General features: G+C 42.4%; 2 protein-coding genes across 5 annotated transcripts in view; one reads left to right on the top strand and one right to left on the bottom strand.

The window, feature by feature from the left end:
• Positions 1-756: 756 nt before the first annotated feature.
• Positions 757-11,084, bottom strand: SHOX2 (SHOX homeobox 2). Of its 3 annotated transcripts, XM_055569244.1 has the most exons (6): positions 10,639-11,084; positions 9,935-10,015; positions 7,560-7,768; positions 5,115-5,172; positions 4,712-4,800; positions 757-2,917 (listed from the first exon to the last, which is right to left on the bottom strand). In XM_055569244.1, the coding sequence occupies exons 1-6, from the start codon at positions 10,973-10,975 to the stop codon at positions 2,624-2,626; spliced, it is 1,068 nt and encodes a 355-aa protein (XP_055425219.1). In that variant the 5' UTR covers positions 10,976-11,084; the 3' UTR covers positions 757-2,623. The 3 variants fall into 3 exon arrangements, with proteins under 3 accessions (XP_055425219.1, XP_055425217.1, XP_055425218.1); XM_055569242.1 differs by lacking the exon at positions 9,935-10,015; XM_055569243.1 differs by lacking the exon at positions 9,935-10,015 and having other exon boundaries at positions 757-2,881.
• Positions 11,085-14,896: 3,812 nt separating this feature from the next.
• RSRC1 (arginine and serine rich coiled-coil 1) overlaps positions 14,897-26,598 on the top strand; it is a 434,626-nt gene continuing 422,924 nt past the window's right edge. The window contains exon 1 of one of the 2 annotated variants that reach the window (XM_055569240.1): positions 14,897-15,210. The gene's annotated coding sequence lies outside the window, so the exon portion shown is untranslated. The remainder of the gene's footprint in view (positions 15,211-26,598) is intronic. The other variant, XM_055569241.1, reaches the window with a different exon arrangement.

Raw genomic sequence — 26,598 nt, 5'->3', positions numbered from 1 at the left:
TATCTACCTCCAAATAGGCAATGCCTCCGGGCTTAAGTAGGTGAGATTTCTTCTGGGAGAGGGGACGGATGAGGGCTCCTCGGTACCCTACAAACGGCTAGAACCCGGCTTTTTCTAAATACGATCCTAGCTGCTACCTTTTCATAAATTTAACGAACGAAGACTCTATTTGGGCCAAAGAGCTAAACTGAAGTGGGAGGCGTGGGACCCGCCCTCCCCGCCGCCCCTGCCCCGCTTCGCGGCTCTTATCCTACTTCCAGACCGCCACCGACTCCGGGGGAGGGTCGGCGACGTGGGACTGAGTGTTTTGTAACAATTAACCCAGGTGGATTTCGCACCCCGTGACCACGCTTTCCTTCCTTCCCAAAATGTTCCCTAAATGAACTTAAAGGGTGAAAGTGCAGCAAAATGAAGAACAAGAGTCCGTTTTAGGGAAGGAGATTATTCTATTCTGTGTTATTTTACATAGTACGGTTCCTTTATTGATTTAGTGTAAAATCAATCCGTTTTCTTCATTGGGTGGATAAAATGGGGCAGGAGAGGGGGATTTTCGCTCAGCGCTACATAGAGCCACGAGAGTCATCATTCTCACCGCCCCTTGATTGCCACGTAGGAGCAGAGGCAAGCTCTTTTCCAAGCTGGTATAGTCAAGAGAGATACATAGTCATCAAAAAGGTAGAAGGAAAGACTATCCTGGATAGTTTAATAGCAACAGGAGTAAAGATGACGCGAACCCCATCAAATGAAACAATACTATTTTCATTCAATTGATCGCAAAGTGTCTTCAATTAATAACTTGGCACTTATTTAAAAGGTTTAACAGAGGTGAGACCAAAACATTTTGTACCGACAACACGTCATGAAATAACAGCATCTTCTTTTGTTTAAAATAACTTAATACACTAGAAAAAATATGGCAAATATAAATAATTTTGTTTTCATGGAGAACAAATAGTTACAAAGCTCAACTGCATACCAAAGTTCAGCTAAGAGCTTTTCCTCTTTCTTGTAAATTAGAAGGGATTAAAAAAACAAAAAAAACTAAGGAGACTTTTTAAAGAATTGGGATACAGATTGCTCAGTCCAGGGTACCCCAGTTTAAATAGCTACATGAATTGAGACAAACAAAAAAATTATTTGAATATACACCTTTGTGAGATAAAATGCAAATGTTGAAAGTCAACCATTAGTTCACACATTATAGCCAAAATAAACTTTGCTCGTGTGTATCAACATATTTTACACAAACTTAGTGCCGGTATCTAGCTGGGTGTTTAAAGTGAGTGTGATGGGACTGAGAGGGGGAAATAAAGCACGGTCCTCAAATAGCACTTCAGGAAATCTGCAAGAGGGAATACAAGAATAAGGGGAGAGGGGGACCTAACACTGACCGCCCACTGTGTATCAGGCACCACGTGAGGCGCTATACTTTAATATTTCTCTTTTCTTTTCCCCACATTTTCTACTTGCCTCTGTCGTCTTGGGACAATCAGAGTGTAACTTTTTTGCCCTTCAAACTTTTTTCTTTGTCCCCCCAGGATTAAAGATGGGACTAAAAATATATAGCTAGAAATATATATCAATTTTCAGATGCTTTGGGTATTGTTTTTCATACCGAAAATGAAAATGCAGTTAAGTGCTAGTGAGTAAAGCGGGAGAGGTGGGGAGACACCATCAATGGAATACAAGTAACATGCAAACCGGGACTTTACTGTCAGCAGTCTGGACAGTTCTGCCATAACAATTTCTCAGAGAAATCATTGTGGTTATCATTTTTGTATTAATATCACTTTTTTATCTCCTTGTTTTTATACTGTCTTCCCTCTTCTTGCTCTTCCATACGTGGTGGTTTTTAACTCAAAGCATCTGATTCAACGTAAAAGGAGGCCCGCCTCTCTTATCAAATTTCTTGTATTAAAGTGAACTTCGCAGAAAAAGGTCAGTTTCAAAACCTGTGAACTTCCCAGCTGCGTACTTTTTTTCATCTTAATTCTTTAAATAAGTATACCTCTTCCTTCAGTTTTGCCTTCTTAGCCCATTAAAAAACAACAACAACAACAACAACAAAAAATACACTTTAAGTTGGTAACTCCCGCCCAATTATCTCGAGATTTGTCCCGGTTATTTTTCCGTATTTTTTAATGTACAAAATACTTTAAATTTTTTTTTTTTTTATTCCTTGGTTCTCCGATTTCAGCTTCTGCTGAATAGCAATAAGTTCCCTTTTCTCTTTTTCTCTCTGGTTTGTCTTTTCTACAGTTTCCCCCTCATTTTTTACTAACAAGATTTTTATTTCTACGCAAAAGTCCATCGTTGCAGTTTTACCGTGAGCCACACTTCACTGTCCCAGCACTCTTCAGACTTCCCAAACCCATCCCTACAAAGCCAAATTCTAGGCCCCTAGACAGGTGAATGGTCAGGAGCCACGAAGCTGGTGCCCTTCTTGGGATCCCGGGTGCTGCCCTCCGAGTCCGGGATGCAGAAGGGGGCAAGGGGCCATCGGCGGGGCAGAAAGAGGCTCGGATTCCGAGGTCCGGGGCAGGTAACAGAGAAGCAGCGGGGCTCGGAGGGCATGCAGGCTGCGCGCCGTGCTGCTCGCGCGACCCTGGCGCTGGCGTTGAAGTCACAGACCCAGGGCGGCCGCGTGCTTTTTGGCTTTCAGTCTGAGATCCGCGATGCTGGAGTTCTTGCTGGTAGTCTTGGCGGCAGCAGCTGCAGCCACGACGGAGGCGGCAGATGCTGAGTCTGCGGCCAGCGTGGCGAGCGGCAGTCCGAAGGGCGGCGCCGGGAACATCATGTAGGGCGCGTGCGCGGCCAGGTGCGGGTGCAGGTGGTGGTGCGCGTGCGCCACGGCGCTGTCCAGCTGCAGCTGCGCCTGAACCTGAAAGGACAAGGGCGTCACGTTGCAATGACTATCCTAGGGTGACAACAGAATAGAAACAGAGCATTAACGGCGTCCAGCTTAGCTCGGGGAAGGCTGGGGCAGGGGACGGGAAAGGGACGTTTAGCTGACCTCAGCTTGTTACTGAATCTGGGATACTCCAGTGCCCCTGAGTATTCTGCAGCTCACTCAGAGTGGCTTATCCCCCTGAGTCCCAGTGACTCCCATCTGCAGTGATTGTGGCCGCCCCCTTAGGAGCTGGGCTGGTCAGAAGGCAACAATGCTATTGTGCTAATACCTCACTCCCCTCAAAATAACAATGTATATTGGACAGATGATGGGTGAGTGTCCTTACCCTCCTCTCTTGGTGCTGCCATACACCTCTTAACCCACTAGTAAAGTACCAATAAGCAAACTACAAAACTTTAAAAATGTCACTTAGAGAGGTTACTGCATCTTCATCACAACTGGCACACTTGTTAGTACTCCTGAACTTTACTACTATTAAAATTACATTGGGATCTTGTTAAACTGTAGATTCTGATTCAGAAGGTCTAGGTCAGGGTCAGAGAATCTTGCTTTCTAACAATCTCCCAGATGGTACTGATGCTGCAGACTCAGAGATCACCTTCTGAGTAGTAAGGGTCTTCTCTTATGATCCCCTCCCCCTCTCCAGTCATTCTCTCCTGCTTCAGATGCCTAGCATCAAGATACTAGAATCCAGTGGTGCCAAGAGAGCTAAGACCTCCCTAATTCTAATGCTCAATATATGGGGCACATTCAGGTGTGACTCAGGTCACACTCTTCTGACCAGGGACTGGCAACTGAGAGTTAATTCATCACTTCATAGTCCTATCTAGCAAGGGCCCTGGCCAAGGGTAGGGAATGTCTGATACTGGTTGGGAATGGGTTGCACCCTTAGGCTTGGAGAATGGGGGAGTTCAGAGCCCTGGGATATCCTAGGATTAAATTATTGCTGCAGGCTGTACTTTTAAAATGTAGTCTTAAAGGTTTCTTTACAGCCAAGAAAGGGTTTGCATTGGCAAGGTGTCCCTGGGAAGACCAATGTTTTCCTCTCTACTAGAGATGAAGGTTTGCAGCTTAAAAAAGAAAAAAAATCAAGTCTTAATGGCTAGTATTTTATTTATTTATTTTCTTTGGTCAGAGATATTTAATGTGACTAAGAGGTAGAAAATACCTCAAAAAATATTTACAGAGTTGCCTCAGAAATACCTTAGGACTAACCTTTGTATTGGATCTGACAAAATCTTAATCAAAAGGCTTTTCCCTTCCTTTCCCCAAGTGCAATCTTTAGTGCATTTTTAAAGGACCAGTTGCTGCCCTCAGGCATTGTTGGTTTCCCATGAGGACAGAAAGGACTAAGCATATAGGCCTCTGACACTGTGCTGCTGCTAAGTCACTTCAGTCGTGTCCGACTCTGTGTGACCCCACAGACGGCAGCCCAACAGGCTCCCCTGTCCGTTGGATTCTCCAGGCAAGAACACTGGAGTGGGTTGCCATTTCCTGCTCCAATGCATTTAAGTGAAAAGTGAAAGTGAAGTCGCTCAGTCCTGTCCGCCCCTCAGTGACCCCATGGACTGCAGCCTACCAGGCTCATCCATCCATGGGATTTTCCAGGCAGGAGTACTGGAGTGGGGTGCCATTACTGTATAGGTTTTTAAATGGGAGTGTGTCCACTATATCATCTGAAAATTGATTTTCTAACTGTACACCCATATTAGAGCTCAGAGAAAGGGGATGTTCAACAGTTCAAGCAAATATCCAGGTCTTTTTACAGTTAAAAACAGGTTAAAACTGGGCTGTACTTGCCTGCTGAAATGGCATCCTTAAAGCACCTACATTGACGTAGGGTGCTACTCTACAAGCTTCAAATTGGCTGGCAGCTCCTATGAGGACGCCTGTGAAAATGGGGAACAAAACGAAATAAAGTGAGGTTAACACGTTCAGCACTTTTTCCCGAGGTTTCAAATGGTACCAAGGTAGAACTATTTCCTTTGGAACTGGACTGGTATCTTCCTAAACTGTTGCCAGAATTAAAATCAATGTAATTTACTCCCAAATTTTAGGACTCTCATTAACTGCCTTCAGGGTAGATTTTTAAATAAGGACCACAGTTATCTTTGAGAAGGTTTTTTTTTGTCTTCATAATAACAGTATTCCCTAATACTCTTTTTATTTAGAGTATCAAATGTTCTTTGTCTGAGAAGCATACCTTTATGAAGTTGATTTTCTTGCTTTCTACATTTAGCTCTTCGATTTTGAAACCAAACCTAAAATTGGAGGAAAAAAATAAAATCTAGGTTATATGACTCAAAAAATTTTTTTTAATTTACAGGAGTATGATGAAGAAAGAGTAGTGTTTTAGGCAAGGAATGGAAGATACAGCAAGCAAGCTTTGAATTATATACAACAATCTTAAATTTCCAAAGTTAAAAACATAAATGAATGACAAAAATAATTTCCTATACTTTTGCAAGATATATTGTTTCTTGATAAATTACTCAAGTTCTGTTTTCATGTTTCCACAATTAGAGTCCCCCAGGCCTAAAACTCGCCCTGATACCTGATACTAAAGTGATAATGGGTTTAGATGTTTGCCCAGTAAGACCTGAGAAAAATGTGCTCATTAAGAGCCTGTAATATTAATTAGCTTCATCTTCAAGAAAAACCAAACACCAAAGCAAATAGTGACTCTGTTTTTTTTTTTTTTCCTTGGGGGTGGGGAGATAAGAGTGGGGGAAGAGGTAATTAGTGTTATAAAAGCCTCACTACAAAGAAGTTTAGAATTTTTTTCTTCCTCCCAGCAGCACAGTGTAACCTGGTAGCAGAATAATTATGCCATTATCATGATAATCTAATTTGCTTCTATAGAAAAAGTTGCTGAGTGCAGTTACAGTATCCAGAAGTATCCAGTACATTGATCAAAATTTAAATAAAAATATGAGAAAAATAAATACCAGCAATAAAGTTCATTTATTATAAGAAAAAAGAGCATTCTGTGCAATGAGACTGGGGTATGAATCATGTAATTCCGGATAATATCTTCTCCCAGATACTACCTTCTTAGGTAAACTTGCCAACTTTTAGAAGCAGTATGGCAGATTTTAAGAAATTCAAACAAAGCTTGCTTTTATACTCCAATAACACAGCATTATGTTCCAATAATACAGCATATTGACTGATTCACAAGTTAATGTTTAAAAACATGAAAGTAAAATACTGCTTCAGAGCTTTTTCCTTGTTTTTGAAAGCAAATGTCACAGTCAATGTAAATCTTCAAAAATTCTCCTGCCATTTAGTGTAATAGAAGGGTAGATTTCATGCCAGGGTGGCATTCTTTGTGTACCTCACATGGCCTGAGGCTTCTTGCCTCTTTTTTCCCCTAGAAGAGTTGGAACTGATATACTAATGCTCACAACTGTAATAATTATCATCATGTCTTTAAGGGGTTTCTAAGCCCCTAGAGATCTCAGTACACAGAGCAAAGTAGGACAGGCTTAAAAAGGAAGGCTCTGCTGTTGATGCTGTGATGACCACGGCAGCCTATTATTACTTTTCCCCTTTAAGGGGACTGCTCTGTTTTTGTCCTGATCCTATTACAAGATGCGGGGAAGCCCCATAAGAATTGCATAGTTCGCTGCAGATGGTGGTCTCTGCGCCCAGAGACCTAGGGAGTATCTGTTACAGTGATACTTTGTAACAGCTGCAGATGTTCAGGCCTAAAACTGCTCCATGTGTTCAAACAAATAATGACCATCATTTTCTCCTATTTTATTATTTGAGTGGAAATAAAACCTGAAACATTTAAATTCATTTTCCATAAAACTAAAAGGATATGTATGCATGTATGTATATAATTTTTTTCCCTTAAGTGCTCCTAAAGCCTACTTTTGCTATTAAAGTCACCCCCACAACCAGGAAAGAAAATCTGCTCCAATACTAACTTCACTGAGTGTGGCACTTGCTGGGATCAGACTTTGGAAATGTCAATATTAAGATATGTTGGTTGTTTTAAAATCAAGTTTCTGATTCAGATTTGCTTCCCTGGTTAAGTGAGAGAACAAAGAAAGAGTGACCAAATGCGTTTATTTTCTCCGCTATTTCACACACAGTTTGAGATCGACTGCTAAGGGCAGACTGTAAAATTCTGCACTTAACAGTTGCTAATTTTCTTTATAGTCTGTACATCTATAAACCTAATTGGCATATCCGCCTGGCAAACCTAGATCCCAGAGCAGACCCTCAAGGAAACCCAACTCGGGTGAACAAAATGTTCGTTGTAACTTTTAAAGCATCCAGAAGATAAAACGCTTTCTGTGGGATTTTTTTTTAAGGCTTATAAAAGTAGGCCCATTAGGATTAAACCACATTAAAGGCATTGTGAGGAGAGGGGGGTGTGGTTTATAGAAACCCTGGGAGCAAGCCCAGCAAAGCTTTCTTTTGCTGGGAACATATGTTGGTATGGGGTGAAGGGGAGCCCGGGAAGGCTTTAGGACTAAGATCTACTTTGGAAAATAAGACCTCTAGCAAAGACTTTTCTTCCCTTCTCACCTCACTCCAGACACTTGAACCCGCACGCTCATCGTGTGTACCTCAAGCGACCAACCCTAGTCATTCCCCCTCCTCCGCTCCCCGCGACCTCTTCACAGCCGGATACCTGCACTCGGGCCTCGGACAGCCCCAGCCGTTGGCTCAGTTCTTCACGCATAAAGGCGTCCGGGTAGTGAGTCTCATCAAAAAGCCTTTCCAGCTCGTTGAGTTGTTCCAGGGTGAAATTGGTCCGACTTCGCCTCTGCTTGATTTTGGTCTGGCCTTCGTCCTCCATCCCCTTCGCATCCTCTTTGCGATCCTTCAGCTCCGGGGACACTGGAGGGGGGTACCACGAACAGGGTCATACGCATATGTCCCCGCGCACACACAACAACACACACAGACAAAAAACAATACAGCAAATACCATGAGCAGATTTGTCTCCAGAAGGATGGCGGTTTCTGCCCCCTCCCGGAGTTCCTGTCCAGGCCCTCACCCCGCTGAGAGGATGAGGATCCCGGAGATGCGAAAAGATCAACTGGGGTGGCTGCCCGCGGGCAAAGTGGGCATTCACCTACCCAATCCCTTTCACAACTGTGGCTCCAGTTCACCTTCTCACTGTTCACCCCTACAGTCCCCTGCCCTCCCCCGCAAACACAAACCAATTCCACTCACCCTCTCTCTTGCGTTCACTCTCTCCCACACACGCACAGAAATCAAAAGCGCCGCACCCCGTGGGTCACAGAACGCGATCCCGGCAGAAGAGGGCGGCGAGGCCACGGACTGGGCTCTGACACCGGCCATTCCCGGAGTGCGGACCCCTTCTCAGCCAGCGCTGGCTGCTGCCGGCTCTCCCGTCTTCTCTCAAACTTGCTGGTCTAATTTGGGAACAATTGGGCTGCTGGGTCACAGCTGGAGGACAAGACCCCTGTGCTGCACTGCGCTGGGAGCTACTTCCCTGGGCGCTATGTACAGACGCAGGGCTCGAGCCAAATACCGCGGACGGCCCCTGGACAGCCAGGCAGTCCTTGTCCCTGCTGCCGAATCCCAGTCGCCAGAGCAGAGGCGCCCACGCCATGTTGGCGGCCTGGAGGGCTCGCTGCCCACACCCGAACAGAAGGAGAGAGACAGAAAACCAGCTTCGGGAGGCCAACGAAACAGAGAAACAGACCGCTGCCTCTGTTCACTCCTTCTCCCTCCCCATTGGAAAGGCGGACTCGACCCTAACCGCTTAAACCCACAGAGATCAACAGGTTCAAGCGGAACATTCGCGATCCGCGGTTTCTATTGGTTGCGCAAAGGCTTTTCATGCATCCAGAAGCTCGGATGTTTAATAAAATATGCATTTTTCTGCTCTAGGTTCGCATACATCCATTGTCACTTTCCTGCCCTTCCTTCTCCTCCCTTTAAAAACAGGAGCTTTGGAAGTGTGAGCATACAGGGACACCAGAAGGATGTGGCTATATATATATAGGCCAAGGGGCACTGATCAGGGGAGCTGGTATCAACGTAATTGGTCCTCTGGAACCTTCATCCTCTGGGCCTGAGTCGAAGACTTGGGTTTTTAAGGTGCCAAAGCTGAGTTTAGAATAATCGAGGCTGTTTGCAGTTCTCCCTAGCCCAGAATCCTGATCAGCATGAGTGTTAAAAATCATTTCTATAAGAGCCAGGCTGCAGAGAAATTAATATTTGTCCTGAGTTTGGAAACCAACAATCCCAAGACTTCATTTGCCCCGGGTTGACTCTAAAGTCGCGGTCTGGCCTGCTGGTGTACCCAGGGCCCGGAGCCTGGGACTCAGGCCAGGGAGGCTGCACTGACAGTCATGCCACCACTTTCCATGTTTACTTGGTACCCCGTCTGGGAGAAGACCACTAGAACTCAGCCTGGGTTGGCATTCTAGTTAAGCGTTTCCCGCATATCTATTTCTCAAGAGTTCGTTTTGCGGACATGTGTCCTTCCTCCAGGAAGCAATAGATTATATTATAGCACAAACTCAAGTCAAGTTAATAGGAAAATATTGCCATTTATATTGTAATGAAATTTAAATATGAAAACACACCCTTCAGATTCTGCCAAAGTGGTGAGACGGCTTTATTTCATGCTCACAGTGGAAGCCCCTCAAACTTTGGGGGCTTCAAAGAGAAAGATGTCCACATTTCCAGTTGATTAATAGACTTAATATAATCTCTATTTCGCCCCCAAATTTCCACTTATTGGCCTAAACAAGAACAGACTTTGTTATAAACAACTTAATTGCTTGCTTAAATATGTGATTCTACGCATGTCACATATTTTCTTAATTGGAAAAATATGGCAGCTCACCAGTTACTGCAGGCACCAAGTGCCAAATTAATTTTATTGTTGAACTCCTTTGAATTGGTACAGGATGCTCCACCATTTAGAAAAAGCCTTTTCCAAACACTTTGCTGGCACCAAAGGATTATCCCACCACAAAACCAGAATACTGGATGATGCCGCGCAATAAATATCGGAAAACAAACAAACAAAAAAGGAGCCTAATGCATCTCCTGAAAGAAAACAGCGCACAGCCTGAACCTCAGCCTGCCTTGGCCTCATTCTACCTTCATAGCTCTAAGAAAATGGGAAGTTTTGGTCCCTAAGATTAAGGGATCCACAGTCTTCACGGAGTTGTAGTGGTTCTTAGAGGTAGCTGCGAAACCCGGGACGACTCCAGGGTGAAATCCCAATCAATCTCCGTCTCCGTATCTCTTTCCCCGTTCTCCCTCTTTTTTTCTTCCCTCGGGCCTAGGAAAGGGACTCCCGCAAACTCGGCGCTATATGCTAACTGTAATCCCGCCGCCCGGCCCAGTGACGGCCAGCATCCACTTCGGCAGCCTGGTCCCCAGAACTTCCCCACCCGCCTGCCGGCCGTCCGGCGGGGCCCATCCTCCGGTTGGTGAAAATGCATTTGGGTGTAATGAGAGTAGCGGGAGCATCCGAGAAGGGCGCGCGCAAACCCCACACGCTCCCCCTCCTCCACACACACACTCGGACCCCACCCACGACCGTGCACACCACCGGACTCCCACCCCTCCGTCCTCACTCTGGCTTCCAAAGCTGGGGTCCAAGGGCCCTCTCCGCGTCCGCCCCCCTATTCCTCCCCCGTCGGGCCTGGGGATCCTCTCCCGCCCGAGAGAGTCGGGAAGGCGGGAAGGGGAACCGCGGCCGGGGGTCGGGCCGTTACCCTCGGTGAGCCGCGGGCTGCCCGGCTCCCTGCTTCTCTCGGCGGCGCCCATGTCCAGCTCCCGGACGGGAGACCGCCCTCCTCCTCCAGCTCCTCCGCCTGCTCCTCCTCCGCCTCCACCTCCTGCGCCTCCGCCTCCTCCGCCGCCGCCGCCTCCGCCGGCCGCCCGGACTGCCGGGCTGCTGCGGTCGTCGCGGCCCGGCTCCGAGCAGCCGCTCGGCTCCTTGGCCCCGCGCAGCGGCCCGCTCTCCAGCACCTCCCGGTACGTTATAGCCTCCTTCTTCTCCTTCACTTTCTGGTCAAAAGACTTCGAGACGAACGCCGTAAGTTCTTCCATCGCCAGAGATGCCCGTCAGCCCCGCGCTCAACCTCTCCCAGCCGAGCAGCCCCGCTCTTTTTTTTCCTTCTTCTTTTTTTACTGCTCCAGCCCCCCCAATAATAACACATCAATGGGGCAGGGGGTGGGGGAGGGGGAGGAGGAGGGGGGAAGAAGAAGAAAAAGAAGAGAAGAAAGAAGAAAGAGGAGGAGAAGTAGAAGGAGAAAAAGAAGTAAGAAGAGGAGGAGGTGGAGGAGGAAGAAGAGGAAGAGGGAAGGGGCGGGGGCCGCCGGAGGGAAATGGGAACCGATGCTTCCCTGCCTGAGCGCGCTTGTTCAGTGTTAAGATCTTTGACAATTCTTCCTGCGGAGAGTTCAGATCTGATAGCGACGCAGCGCTTGAAGTCTCACTATTTATACTTCGCAAAGGCGGCCCCTTGTTCTGAGTAAATTACCTCCCCTCGCAACTCGGAGGGAGCCCCTTCCCTGGAAGCTCCCGCGCCACTACCTGGGGGTGGGGGAGTGGGGGTTGGGAGGTGGTGGGGGTGATAGGGAGAGAGGGAGAAGAGGGAGAGAGAGAGAGACAGAGAGAGAGACAGAGAGAGAGACAGAGAGAGAAAGAAAGAAAAGAGATTGAGATTGATTAAGGCTGGAGTCCAGGATGGCTGGAGCTGGAGCATGAGGACAGAGAAGTGGGACCGGAGGGTGTGGGAAGAAGAGGCAGTCCCAGGCCGTCCGGCTTTTCGGATACCTCGGCCGCCTGCGCTCTTGGCCATTAATTCAGGATTGACAATCCCTAATTAATTTAATTAGGCGTGGATTTTTGCGTTGGTGTCACGACTTACTTATACACTGGGGAGCTGGACTTATTCCGCCGGGGCGTGGCCAAGAGGAAACTGACAAGTGCGCTGCTCCAGAAGTCAGTAGGGTATCCTGACCTGGCATACGACCCTGCGTCCTCGCCAGGCGTCAGGGTGCAGCGCAACTGCTTGGCTCCGCATTGCTGTCCGGAAGCCCTGCCCTGCCTCAGGACCCCGGGACCCCATTTTCTTATCCTGACCCTGACCCCAGTCGTATATGCCTGCTCTTTCCAACGCCGACCCGAAACCTTGTAGCCTGGCATCCTGGCTTCACAACCCTGCCGAGTCAGGTTCTTTTACAATTTCTCAGGCTCGTGCAGCTCCTTTTTAGGGGCTTCCCGGTCCGCGGCCAGAGCTGAGCCTGGATCTTCACCAAGCTCCCCGCCCCAGGGAGTTTGTGAGTCACCCCATTATTCGGGTCCTGGAGACCATGCCGGCTCTACCGACAAACCTCGCTCGAACTGGCTGGTTGGTTTAACACATTTTCCGAGCAGCTGTTCCCTGACAGATTCCATTTTAAAGTGTTTCTTTAGCCCTTGATCAAGGACAGTTTGACTTCGTTCCCTCTTTGAGGTCTCAGGACCCTCACCCTTCTCCCTTACTCTTTGCACTGGGACTCCTCCCACAGTGAACTAAAGAAACTCTTCTTTAGAATCCCAGAAGCATTCTAATTAATTTCCTAATTTTGAAAAGATCATAATAATTCCTCTTTGAGTTTGAAAAAAAATCGATGTTAAGTTTGTGCCCCACCTAATTTCATTTATCGTGGACTATTTTAAAACATGCTCGCTGGGAGAAAAGTACCCCTCCTCTCCACTTAACGCTACGATTTAAAATGATATCCCCCGACTGTGCTCATGGAAGCTGTTATATGGATGGACACATCTATATTCTTGCGTCATATATGCGTATTGTGCAGGACAAAGCTTGCTGTGAGAAGTGTGGCCGTGTATATACACCCCTCACATAAGACTGTTTACATGTGAAAAAAAGAATACTTACATATTGAAACTTATATTTACCTGCGTGTGTAAACACACCTTTTCAAGTGTGGCTTCGGGAACATTTTTGAATAGTCTGAATATTAAATACAGTCTTTCTGATGTTAAAGGTAACTTGTCCGTTTTCTTGGATCTTATAGGCTTAGTAAAAATAAAAGCAATTATAGAACTTTGGTTCTGATATCTTCCAACCATTGGTTAAGGCATCAAAACAAAGTTAACAGATAATTTGAGAAGTTCTGTCAAAGCAACCTGAAGCATTCCTAAAAAGAGAACACAATTATACCTTAATATGCTACTATTTCTAGAATATATATAACTTTGTCACTATTTTTCACTACTTTTACACTTTTCAGATTAAAATATTCACAGTTGGTGAACTTAAGGAAGATGGAAATCTTACTTTTTAGAATTATTACTTTGCCTTTTTTCTCTTGAATTCTAAAGTTTTTTTTTCCTTCTTAAAATATTTCATTTATTGCTACTTTTAGGAGAAATAATTAAGAACTTTAAGTTTCCAGTAGCAGTAGCTTTTAGGTATCAATAAATTACAGGAGTGCTTTCTTTTATTACACTACAAAAGAGATTCAAATACTCTCACTTTCTAAAGTTATATGAGTTTAGAAATATGATTTTGCAGTTAGTCTTGGGTTACTATTTGTGACCACTTTACTTCTGATATTATTAGAGGGGACTAACCATAAAATTTTAATCCTTTAATAAAATCCACTTTTAAGGTTATTTAGCAGAATGACAAGTCATGGGGTCAGCTAAATGGATGTGGTGCTCAAATAGTTCTCAAACTGAGATGTTAAATGTGTATTCAAAACAGCATGATTAAAAGTCTGGTAAGGGATCAGGAGGCTCACCAACTACTTTTTTGCCCTTTCAAGCACGTGACTTTCAAGTCCACAACTCAAATTCCACCTACTGAGCTTGAGGGAAAGATGAACACTCTAAAGTTAATCAGGGAAGACTTGGATATAATAGTTGAATAATTCACACCAAATAGATTTTCCCATAGATTTTTCTGGCATGTTGCTCTTAGTATATTTACCAATAGTGGTGTTCATATAAGATGGAGCTATGTATGAAAGATCTGCAGTGTCTTAACTATGGATTCCTACTGCCCCTAAGGGAAATTTAGTTAAAAAACCCAAAAACAACCAACCAAGGTCTTGAAATGATATACTAATAAATGCTCACCCAGTTATAACGATGTTGTTTCTTTAAATAGCAAATATTTTCTCAAGACAGTTCAAAATGCAGTTTTGGTCAAAACAAACAATTGAGAGTAAAGTTCAGTGACCACCTGCAGACAGATGTACAGCTTCCAATAAAATTCAGGGCCCCAAAGGTTCATTTCTTTACCCTCCACCCTAGCTCTTGAATTATTTAAAATAAACATGGAGTGTTGTAGTTAAGCTTTAAAATGGTCCCTCAAGACAGGTTAGTTAAGGTACAGTCATTTATGAAAAATAGAGTTGTGGAGATGATTTTCTCCATCTCAAATGTCTGTGCAAAACTGTAGCTTGGGTACACAGCACTTGTTGGTTCACTCAGACCAAGGCCAACAGTTTACCTCCTTATCGACGCTTCTTCACATTAAATAAGGAAAAAATGATGTTCATGCAAGAGCAGATAAAGTCGTGTAAGTTACAGAAAATGCTGAGTTGCTTTCATTTGTATTGGTTTAAATCACAACAAAACCCCCTACACATTTGGTTTAGTTTCCAAAAGAAACCTCCTGCCCCTGCCTCTGGCAGTTTTCTCCCATTCCTCAACCAACCAGTTACTTTAATGGGAGAAAAAAATTTGTCCCCAGCCTGTGCCTTCACCTTTAGCGCAGAAGAAACACCGATTTTTAATGCAGTTTTTCAAATAAATCATTACAATTTAATCACAAACGACTCTGACGCTATACAGACACACTCCCTTGATTTATTATTGTTGGGCCAGTTTCCTCCTCTCCCAGCATGAGATAATCGATTTTGCTACGTGTGGGTGTCTTAAACATAACTTCCTATGATGCGGATTTATTTACTGATTATCTGTGGAGATAACGACGATTACTAAGGCAATAAAACTTTTCCGTCCCCACCTTAATTGCTTTTTGGTAACAAGAAAATCAAATAATCAAGCACGGAAAACCAACACCAAACAAAAAATTGGCGGCGTGACAATCCACTCCTTCGGCTCTCCTAACGCCTGGCAGCTTCCATCGATGCACTCGAAAATTCGGCTGACGCTGCCTGGTGGTGGAACCAGGAAGGCGGTGAGCTTAAACTGAAGCAAGTTCGGTGAGCGCCGGCGGCGCCCAGATTTGAAGAAACATATCTAGGTCTGCGGCGCTTGCAAGTCTACTGGAGGTGTAAGCCCGAAGGCCGGAATCCAGGTGATGCCCGCGTCCGGGACCTGAGAGGCAGCGCCCGCAGCTGAGGGGTTCCGAGGCCCTACTCTGGCGTGAGGCGGCGCGGGCCTGGCGCTGCCTGTGTACTGGAGGCGGCGGCGGCGGCAGCGGCTGCGGGAGGCGGGTGGGGGTAGGGGGTTGGCGGTCCGGCGGCGTGCTGGGTGGCGCAGTGCGCATGCGCTTGGCACCTGGCGGCTTCTGACCTTTTGAGGGCCAAGCTGGGGCCTTAGGGTGGTGGCGATTATAGGGCTGTACGCGATCGCAGGCCTCAGGCTAGGCCTTGAGTCAAAATCTCTCTCTCTCCCGCCCCCACCGCCAGTCCCTGATCTTTGATAGCCTGCCTTTGGTTTCTGGGTTTTCTTGTAAGATGTGACTGGAGTTTGGTTACTAGTTTTAGGTAGGGTGGAGCGAGAAGGAGGCTGCAACCTGGTGTACTCTGTCCCATCCACTGTGTTACATCTACTTTAAATTCACCTGCTCTTCCAGTTTACCCTCCCTCACCCGAATCCGCACCTCCACCCCTACCCCACCTCCTATCCTTCCTGGCTCACACTGGCATGCTGGGAAGAGAGGTGATGCAGGGTGACATAGACTTCCTTCCTTAACAAATAAATATATTTGTTATATTTATTCGCCTTTAACACTCATCTCTTTCCTTGATTTCAGGACTTGTAGTCATAGACCAAGAGCACATGCTATCTATGGTCTATGAGAGGTTACGCACTAGTATACGTGTTGCCTGCTTTTGTTTTTAGGTCAACCTTAATTTTCTTTCAGAGGTTATATATCTTTAAATGCACAGTGGAGGCCATTCCCCGCACCCCCCTCCCCCCTACCCGCGTGCCGGCCCGCCCAGACTTAGCAGTAACTTACTTGTGTTTCAACTGATTAGGTACTAGGTAGTTAAATAAAAGTGTTTCGTGTTGTCACAAAAAAGTTTTCCAGTTGTCGTCTTTGGACTTAGCCATAAAAGCTCTAAGTGAGGAAGATATGCGGTTTTTGGGTTTAAGGATTATAGCAGATATGACAGGTGCAACCTCCTGGGGAAACTGGGTATCCTTTGAGAGCCCCTTTAGCTCTTGAGTCTATAAATATTCACTTTCTTTGCAGACAAAGATTTCCTGCTAAGTGGTAGCACTTTATTACTGTATGTTCTTCAGTAAGAGGGCTAAAAATGTTTGAAACTGAAATAAAGGCAGCTGGCACCTACCAGCTTGGCTAGTCTTCCTAGTCTTACTAATTGGCCTTACCAGCTTGACTAAGCAAACAGTTGTATTATGAGTTGGAAAACTTCTCTAATAAGATTGTTATATTAGATGTATTGGTGTATTTTCCAATTTTATTTTCAAACCATTGGGAAGAAATTCCTATGACTGATAATGCTTTAATGGAAAAAAAAAGATGCTAGTCTGCAAATTTTTAGTTGTGCTGGGAGGAATGTTTTAACAATTCTGTACCTCTTGAGTTTTGCTTTATTTTGCTCATTAAGCTAGAATTTTACCTTAGTTCTTTTATTGCCTTGGGTGATTCTGTACTTGTTTGTGGATTTCTTCCTATGCTAAATGATGTTAACCCCATTTTTACTTTACACCTTTGAGGTGGATTTCCCATTGAAATGACTGTTCCTCCCCCTTGCCCTTATTTGGTCATGTGTCCAAGGATCAAAAAGATTATAGTTTGATAAACTAAAGAATGAGCAGTGGTGAAATAATTATAAAATGTCATGTCCTTTAGGAATATTTGTTCTAACTGCCTGCTTTCTGAAAAAGATAACTGCTTACTTTACCTTATTGATTACCAGACAAAGGAACTACTTGTGTATGCCTTTAAGCTCTCTTTTGAATGACGCATTTTGGCTTCTACATCTTCAGTCAATCACCTAAACTTTACAATATGATGATTTTGTAAATTGATGTCCTACTGTAGTCATTATTGTTACAGCTTCAATTCTGTAATGGGAGTTAGTTGGATATGGTTTGTGACCATGAAACTGCAACCAGGAAGTAATAGAGACAAGTGAGAACAGAAAACTGAGAGCCTTCTCTCCCTATTTGCCTTTTCTGCTTACAGATGGATTGAAAAAGTGTTAGGTTCTGGGACTCCTAAAAATCTATGCTCAATTTATCTTTGCTCTTACTGGAAAGAGCTATTAATGCATCTTGCCATGTGTTATACTTACCAATGGAGTTAAATAAAAACAGTTCTTCCTTACTGGAAATGTGTGATATAATATAAATCAACCACTATGACTTGAATGAGCAAACTACATGCTAGTGACATTATGGAAATCCAGTGGTAAGTATATATCTAGGGTAGTGAGTAGGAATTCAGTACTGTCATTGATGAGAACACAGTTTTTGGACCTACCTTTGATTTATTCTTAGTGTTCAGTTCCTTTTCTGAATAAGTATTTGAGTTTATTTATAATAAAGAAATGGAATGACTTTTTGTTTCTCTTATTGAGATTAATTATACTTTGGTGTGATTTTTTTGAAATGTAAATGCATCACCAGAAAAAGTATTTATAAATTTATGACGGATTTTTTAATCATTTTTTCATTTGGTTACTCTAAGGAAGGATTGTATATCTTCCATTAACTTTTCTGAGTTAAATGTAATCATTCTTCTAATATGGATGAATTACATTAATTGACATTAAAGAATAGAAAAAATGTATACCCACCTCTCAGTCTCTTTTTTTGGTCATCAGCAAGATACATAATTAGATGTATGTCCTTTTCTTTTTTCCCTGCTTCTTTATGCCTTATGTAGGTACTTAAGCTGGACGAAAATGTAGAATAAAAATGACTATAGGTACCTTAGAGTAGTAGGTCTCATACTTTTTAGATTTAAGATCTCTTTACATGCTTAAAAATTATAGAGAACCCCACAGACTTTTATCTACATGGGCTATATCTAGAAATATTGCCTTTCTAGTAATTAAAACAAAAATTTGAAGTATTTATTAATTAGTCCACATAAAAATAACAGTAATAAATCCATTACTTGGTAACATAAATAACATATTTGATGTGAAAGATAGCTATATTTTCCAAAACAAAAGTGAAAAAAGTGGCATTATTTTTCCTTTTTCAAATCTCTACTGTCTGGCTTAATAGAAGACAACTGGATTCTTATATCTGCTTTCATAGTCAGTCTATTGTGATGACTTTGAATGAATTATATGAAGAAAATCTGGATTTCACACAGATACGCTGTTGGAAAAAATAGTATTTTAATACCCTTTTCAGATAATTACTTCCTTAATACTGTGTCATAACTTGACAGGTAGTAGTTTCTTAAACATTTGTTGCAATGTGGTATTTGAAACGATGTCAATGACCTTTTCATGCTCTGTTACATTAAAATCTATCGATTTGTCTCCTACCATGAATGGATATTTTACTCATAACGTGAGTCTGTGACATCGTACATTGGCTTATTGGAAAATACTGGTTCAGTGAGTTATGTGTAGCTTCTAAATATAGACCAACTTTTCACTATATAATTTAAAAATTCCAATTTGTTAATATCACCATTGACCTCATTAAAGAAATCTTTAAGTGCTGAGAAGTTGTCAGTCTCATGGTGACAAATACAAGTTATCCAACATTTTGATTTTTGCTTGAGAGCTCAAATTTTTTTGTGTTAGTATTATATTTTATTTTTAATCTATTTTTAAATTGGAGGCAAATTGCTTTACAATGTTGTGTTGGTTTCTGCCATAGAACAATGCATTATCAGTCATAATTATATATATTGCCTCCCTTTTCTACGGGCTCCCTGTGTTACATAGGAACTTACCACTAGCTGTTTTACACATGATAGTGTATAAATGTCAATACCACTGTCTCAGTCTGTCTCATCCTTTCTTTCCTCTGCTGTGTCCACAAGTTTGTTCTCTACATCTGCCCCTCCATTCCTTCCCTACAAATAGGTTCATCAGTAACATTTTTCTAGATTCCATATATATTCGTTATTTGAGAGCTCAGATTTTATCACTGGCAACAAATTGACAGTTTCCTTAAAGGATAGACTCCTTTAATTCATTCTTGAGAAAATGTCACATGCCCAGGTCTGAATAATCACAGTCAGTTCTTTTAAATAGTGTTTCACAATAAAAGCAACTAGTTCAACTTGTTATTCAGCTGCTCAAATGTTTCCTCAAGATAACCTGTCGTTCTTTAGTTTCTGTGTTTCCTATTTCATCACACAGAATATTAAGATGTGTTCTCAAGGGTTGAAATTTATAGAATTAATGATGATTTTACTGCTTTATCAAGGACATACCTAAGTGAAACTGCCTTTCTTTAAACAACAACAACAACAACAACTGTATATTGCAGTGAAGAATTCAGTGACTGTTAGTACAGTTTGGTCCCATTACCTTCATTCCTGTTAAAGCACCAGCAATTTTGCCCACCACTGCTTCTACATCATCAGCACAAAAGTCAACACAGTAAAAAGGTAAATCAAGTTTTAGCGTTGTAATAAAATTAGTTTTGGCTGGTTGGATCCCTTCAGGTCTTAGGAATAACCTGGGGTCTACAGAACCGATTGGGAACTACTATTAAACTAGAATGTAAACTCCTTGAGGGCAAGGATTTTTCTCTCTTGTTCATTGATGTATTCCTTATACCTTGGCATGCTATCACTCTGGGACTTTTTAACCTATCTCAAGTGTTATTTCTGAATCTGGGTCATCTTTATTCACTCTGTCTTTCTGTTGGAGCACATCCTTCAATACCTTCCTAAAAAAGGATGAGCTTAAGGTATAATTGGAGCCCTTGCATATCTGAAAATGTCTTTATTCTGATCTCATATTAGATTTATGCTTCAGCTGAATATACATTCTAGTTTGAAAATGATTTTCACTTAGAATTCTGAAGGCAAGTCTCCATTGTTTGCTGTGTTGCTGCTGAGAAGCCCTATGCCTTTTACCATTTTTTACCTTTAGAAGTTTCTAGGTTCTTCTTTGTATTTCTCGTTTCTGAAGTTTTATGAGGTATGTCAGGTATAGGTCTTTTCAAATTCATTGTCCCAGGGACTTAGGGCAATTCATGTCTTTCAATTCTGTAAATTTTGAAAATTATTCTTTGGATAGTTTTCTTTTTCTGTTTTCTATGCTCTGTTTCTTTCTGGAATATATATTAATTGGATATTGGACTTCCTGGGTTGATCCTCTTTTACCTCCTGTTTTTTTAATCTTTTTCTTTCTACTTTTCATGAGCCCTTTGATAGTATCCTCTGACCCTATTGTGTTACTTACAACTTATTGTTTGTTTACATTCCAAGATTTCTCTCCTATTCTATGGCTGTTCCTCCTATTCTTGTTTGGATCATCTTCTCATACATTTCTGAGGATAGTGTTTTGTTTGAAGTTTTCTTGCATGTTCCTGGCTTATGAGTTGCTTGTTTTTCTGCTTGGCTTCTGTCTCTTATGAGAAAGAGTTTCATCATGTGATTTGTTTTCTTTTGTTGTATAATTACTAAAAAGTTACCAGAAGAAACGTTTGTAGAAAAAAGTTTACTGTGGGGAATTTCAGTGGTTAAGACTCCATACTCTTGCCGCTGAGGACACAGGTTTGGTGCCTGGTCAGGGAACTAAGATCCCACAAGCCGTGTGGCACGGCCAAAGCAAAAAGAAGTATTAAAAAAAAAAGTTTGCTGTGTTTAAGGTTTGGGCTTGTTAACTGGTGGACTTGGTTTTAATATAGCTTCTTCCAGGTACTGTTTAGTTTTTGGAGAAGAGAATACTCTGAATTCTTGGAGCCAAGTACACACAAAGTGAAGTGAAATTGCTCAGTCGTGTCAAATTCTTTGCGACCCCATGGACTATAGCCTACCAAGCTCCTCTGTCCATGGGATTTTCCAGGCAGTAGTACTGGAGTGGATTGCCATTTCCTTCTCCAGAGGATCTTCCTGACCCAGGGATCGAAGCAGGGTCTCCCGCATTGTAGACAGACGCTTTACTGTCTGAGCCACCAGGGAAGTACACACAGGTGACAGTATTTACTGTTAGATTGTTCACTTAATCCCTTTAACTTTTAGTTGAACATTTCTCTGCCCTCTTTTCCTGTACCTCTGGACCTGGTGCTTCACCGTTTCATCATTTTTCTAAAATAAACCACCTCTCCTTCTGGGAATGGGGAATAGCAGTCCCCTATGATGCTAAAGCTGAAACTCAGTGCTTTGGCCACCTCATGCCAAGAGTTGACTCATTGGAAAAGACTCTGATGCTGGAGGGGATTGGGGGCAGGAGGAAAAGGGGACAACAGAGGATGAGATGGCTGGATGGCATCACCGACTCAATGGACATGAGTTTGGGTAAACGCCGGGAGTTGGTGATGGACAGGGAGGCCTGTTGTTCTGTGATTCATGGGGTCGCAAAGAGTCGGACACGACTGAGCGACTGAACTGAACTGATCTGGTTGAATGGCATAGGGGACCTGAGCAATTACTTCTTTTATAGAATTTCAACCAGTTCCTTTGTTTTTTAGTTCTGTGCCTCATTGTGCCTGCTGTGGTATCTGGTGTCTCAAATTCCTGATCCTTTCTGATTTTTGCTATGTGAATTGGCTTTTCTTCAATTGGAAATCTCTGCAGTTGCTTGATGTTCAGCATTCTTAGTTCTAAATCCTGCATCTGTTTTTTATTTGCTAAAAATTTGTTGACATATCTTGTCTACTGTTCCTGTAGTTTTCTCCTCTGGTCTTCTTTATCCTCTTTATACTTTTTTATCCTTTACTATAATGTTAGTATTTTTTAAACCAGGTAATAAATAAAAACCCATCTTAATTTGGTTATTTGCAAGTAGAGAAAATTCTTAACTGTTTAAAGGTTGAAACAAGAAAGAAAGAAAAAGGAAATTAGAATGCTTAGATGATCAATAATATCAATTATATACAAATTCCTTAATGAAATACATACATATATATACATATATACATACATATATACATATACAGAGATATGTGGTTATATATGATATATAATGACTATATGGATATAAATATGTAAATACATGCTATTGTTGTTTTTAGTCACTAAGTCGTGTCTGACTCTTTGCGACCCTTTAAACTATAGTATGCCAGGCTTCCCTGACTTCACTGTCTCTTGGAGTTTGCTCAAATTCTTGATCATTGAGTCAGTGATGCCAGCTAACTGTCTCATCCTCTGTTACCTCCTTCTCCTCTTGCCCTCAGTCTTTCCCAGCATCAGGGTCTTTTCCAGTGAGTTGGCTCTTTGTATCAGGTGGCCAAAGTATTGGAGTTTCCGCTTCAGCATCATTCTTTCCAATGAATATTCAGGGTTGATTTCCTTTAGGATTGACTGGTTTGATCTCCTTGCAGTCCAAGGGATTCTCAAGAACTTCTGCAGCACCATGTTTCGAAAACATTGATTCTTTGGCACTGGTGCTTAGGCTTCTTTATGGTCCAACTCTCACATCTGTACATGACTATGGGAAAAACCATAGCTTTCACTGTGTGGACCTTTGGTGCCAAAGTGATGTCTCTGCTTTGTAATAAGCTGTCTAGGATTGTCGTAGCTTTTATTCCAAGGAGCAAGCACAGTCACTGTCCGCAGTGATTTTGGAGCCCAAGAAAAAACCTGTCACTGTTTGCACTTTTTCCCCATCTGTTTGCCATAAAGTGATGGGACTGGATGCCATGGTCTTTGTTTTTTGAATGTTGAGCTTTAAGCCAGCTTTTTTCACTCCCCTCTTTTACCCGTATCAAGAGGATCTTTAGTTTATTATATACACACATTTAAATATATATGTATGTATGTACATATATACTGTATGTATATATAAGATTTCATAATTGTAGTATTTTGAGAGCTGGAGAGGATCATGGTGATCTTACATGAAGTACAGTTTTGTTTTCAATGAGGAAACTGGCTTAGATATGCTAGTGATTTACTGAGCTTTTCAAAACCAAGTTTTTCCAATGTTCAGTTGAACTGTGAAATGTTAGAAATGTGAACAGCTTTGAGGTTCAGAACTATATTTAAAGTCTAATTCTGGCTCCAGGTAAATAGCTTTAAGTTTTGAATTGAGTTATAACAGTGACTTTCAACTAGAATTGCATTATAGTCAAGGAAGGGATGGTTCACTTGGTTCTGAAAACAAAGCTGTAATTTAATGTATTGCTTTTTTTAGAGTAATGATATTTACCTTAATTTAAATAAATATTAAAATGAAGTGTGAGATTTTTGTTTATCTGATTCATTAACTATCCTACCTATTAGGAAAGATGGATCTTGCTTTTATGTGACATCCAAAGATAGCTAATATCTGTTTTAGTAAAAAAATAAGATTCCATATGAGAATCTAACTTTAAAGTAAGACAAGTAGGCTTCCTATCAGTTATTGTCTAAATATAAAAACTTTATATTCTATATGTTTTTTCTTTTGTATAGTAAATATACCATAGCCATATAGAATACAGTTAAAAAAGAGAAAAAAAGTACCCAATTTCTTTACTTAAATATTTATCACTTGTCTTCATTTTTGCTCTTACTCATATGCATATATTTTCTTACATTGTAGTCTCTCTACATGCAGTTTTAATTGTATTTGTTTATTGTGTTTGTTTTTGGCTGTGCTAGATCTTTGTTTCTGCAGAAGCTTTTCTCTTCTTGCAGTACACGGTCTTCTTATTGCGGTGACTTCTCTTGTTGCGGAGCACAGACTCTAGTGTGCTCAGGCTTCAGTAGCTGTCGCTTATGGGCTCAGTAGCTGTGGTTCCCGGTTTCTAGAGCACATTCAGGAGTTGTGGGGCACGGGCTTAGTTGCTCTGGGACATATGGGATCCTCTTGGATCAGGGGTCAAACCCATGTCTCTTGCATTGGTAGGTGGATTCATTACCATTTAAGCCACCAAGGAAGCCCTCTGTACATACAGTTTTAGATAATGCTACAATGAATATCTTCATGAATATATCTTTTAAGGAAAACTTTGCAGATATATGCCTAGAAATAAGTTTGCTTTGTCAAAGAAGCATCAACATTTTTAAAACTCTTTATTTAAATTGCTCTATTGCTTTCTGGAAGGATTTTATCACCACTTTTATAGGTACTAGCAATGTGAACAGTTAGACTTCATTTTTGATATTTTAGTTAACAATACTTCATCAACTTTGGTACATTAGTTAACATTTCCTTTCTCATATTTTGTGAGTTACATGATAATGGTGTATTGTTTCAGTTTGCACTTTGTTGATGATTAATGAGGTCTTATCCATTTGAAATTTTAGAATTTTCAATTCAGTTCAGTTCAGTCTGACTCTTTGCGACTCCATGAACCGCAGCATGCCAGGCCTCCCTGTCCATCACCAACTCCCGGAGTCCACCCAAACCCATGTCCATCGAGTCAGTGATGCCATCCAACCATCTCATCCTCTGTCGTCCCCGTCTCCTCCTGCCCTCAATCTTTCCCAGCATCAAGGTCTTTTCAAATGAGTCAGCTCTTCACATGAGGTGGCCAAAGTATTGGAGTTTCAGCTTCAGCATCAGTCCTTCCAAGGAATATTCAGGACTGATCTCCTTTAGGATGGACTAGTTGGATCTCCTTGCAGTCCAAGGGACTCTCAAGAGTCTTCTCCAACACCACAGTTCAAAAGCATCAATTCTTCGGCACTCATCTTTCTTTATAGTCCAACTCTCACCTCCATACATGACCACTGAAAAAACCATAGCCTTGACTAGATGGACCTTTGTTGGCAAAGTAATGTCTTTGCTTTTTAATATGCTGTCTAGGTTGGTCGTAACTTTCCTTCCAAGGAGTAGGTGTCTTTTAATTTCATGGGTGCAGTCAAAATCATCTGCAGTGATTTTGGAGCCCAGAAGAATAAAGCCAGCCACTGTTTCCCCATCTATTTGCCATGAAGTGGTGGGACTGGATGCCATGATCTTAGTTTTCTGAATATTGAGCTTTAAGCCAACTTTTTCACTCTCCTCTTTCACTTTCATCAAGAGGCTTTTTAGTTCTTCTTCACTTTCTGCCATAAGGGTGGTATCATCTGCATATCTGAGGTTATTGATATTTCTCCCAGCAATCTTGATTCCAGTTTATGCTTCCTCCAGCCCAGCATTTCTCATGATGTACTCTGCATATAAGTTAAGTAAGCAGGGTGACAGTATACAGCCTCGACGTACTCCTTTTCCTATTTGGAACCAGTCTGTTGTTCCATGTCCAGTTCTAACTGTTGCTTCCTGACCTGCATATGGGTTTCTCAAGAGGCAGGTCAGGTGGTCTGATATTCCCATCTCTTGAGGTATTTTCCACAGTTTGTTGTGATCCACACAGTCAAAGGCTTTGGCATAGTCAATGAAGCAGAAATAGATGTTTTTCTGGAAGTGTCTTGCTTTTTTGATGATCCAGCGGATGTTGGCAATTTGATCTCTGCTTCCTCTGCCTTTTCTAAATCCAGCTTGAACATCTGGAAGTTCACGGTTCACATCCTGTTGAAGCCTGGCTTGGAGAATTTTAAGCATTACTTTACTAGCGTGTGAGATGAGTACAATTGTGTGGTAGTTCGAGCATTGTTTGGCACTGCCATTCTTTGGGATTGGAATGAAAACTGACCTTTTCCAGTCCTGTGGCCACTGCTGAGTTTTCCAACTTTGCTGGCATATTGAGTGCAGCACTTTCACAGCATCATCTTTCAGGATTTGAAATAGCTCAACTGGAATTCCTGGAGAAGGCAACGGCACCCCACTCCAGTACTCTTGCCTGGAGGATCCCATGGACGGAGGAGCCTGGTGCACTGCAGTCCATGGGGTCGCTAGGAGTCGGACATGACTGAGCAACTTCACTTTCACTTTTCACTTTCATGCATTGGAGAAGGAAATGGCAACCCACTCCAGTGTTCTTGCCTGGAGAATCCCAAGGATGGGGGAGCCTGGTGGGCTGCCGTCTCTGGGGTCGCACAGAGTTGGGCACGACTGAAGCTGCAGCAGCAGCAACTGGAATTCCATCACCTCCACTAGCTTTGTTCGTAGTGATGCTTCCTAAGGCCCACTTGACTTCACATTCCAGGATGTCTGGTTCTAGGTAAGTGATTATCACCATCGTGATTATCTTGGTCATGAAGATCTTTTTTGTACAGTTCTTCTGTGTATTCTTGCCACCTCTTCTTAATATCTTCTGCTTCTGTTAGGTCCCTGCCATTTCTGTCCTTTATCGAGCCCATCTTTGCATGAAATGTTCCCTTGGTATCTCTAATTTTCTTGAAGAGATCTCTAGTCTTTCCCATTCTGTTGTTTTCCTCTATTTCTTTGCACTGATTGCTGAGGAAGGCTTTCGTATCTCTCCTTGCTGTTCTTTGGAACTCTGCATTCAAATGGGTGTATATCTTTCCTTTTCT

This window comes from Bubalus kerabau, chromosome 2 (assembly GCF_029407905.1).
Source record: "Bubalus kerabau isolate K-KA32 ecotype Philippines breed swamp buffalo chromosome 2, PCC_UOA_SB_1v2, whole genome shotgun sequence".
NCBI lineage: Eukaryota > Metazoa > Chordata > Mammalia > Artiodactyla > Bovidae > Bubalus > Bubalus kerabau.
The sequence above is the reverse complement of the archived record's forward strand: the minus strand, read 5'-3'. Positions and strand labels throughout refer to the sequence as shown.

What these genes read in the sequence shown, in the direction of transcription:
- SHOX2 (XM_055569244.1), bottom strand. Translation starts at nt 10,975, where the DNA reads ATGGAAGAACTTACGGCGTTCGTCTCGAAGTCTTTTGACCAGAAAGTG. An exon ending in ATTAGGCTCCTTTTTTGTTT is followed by an intron (nt 7,769 to 9,934) that starts GTTTGTTTTCCG and finishes ACCCCCCTCCAG; the next exon opens with TGTCCCCGGAGCTGAAGGAT. An exon ending in AGAAAATCAACTTCATAAAG is followed by an intron (nt 4,801 to 5,114) that starts GTATGCTTCTCA and finishes CCATTTTCACAG; the next exon opens with GCGTCCTCATAGGAGCTGCC.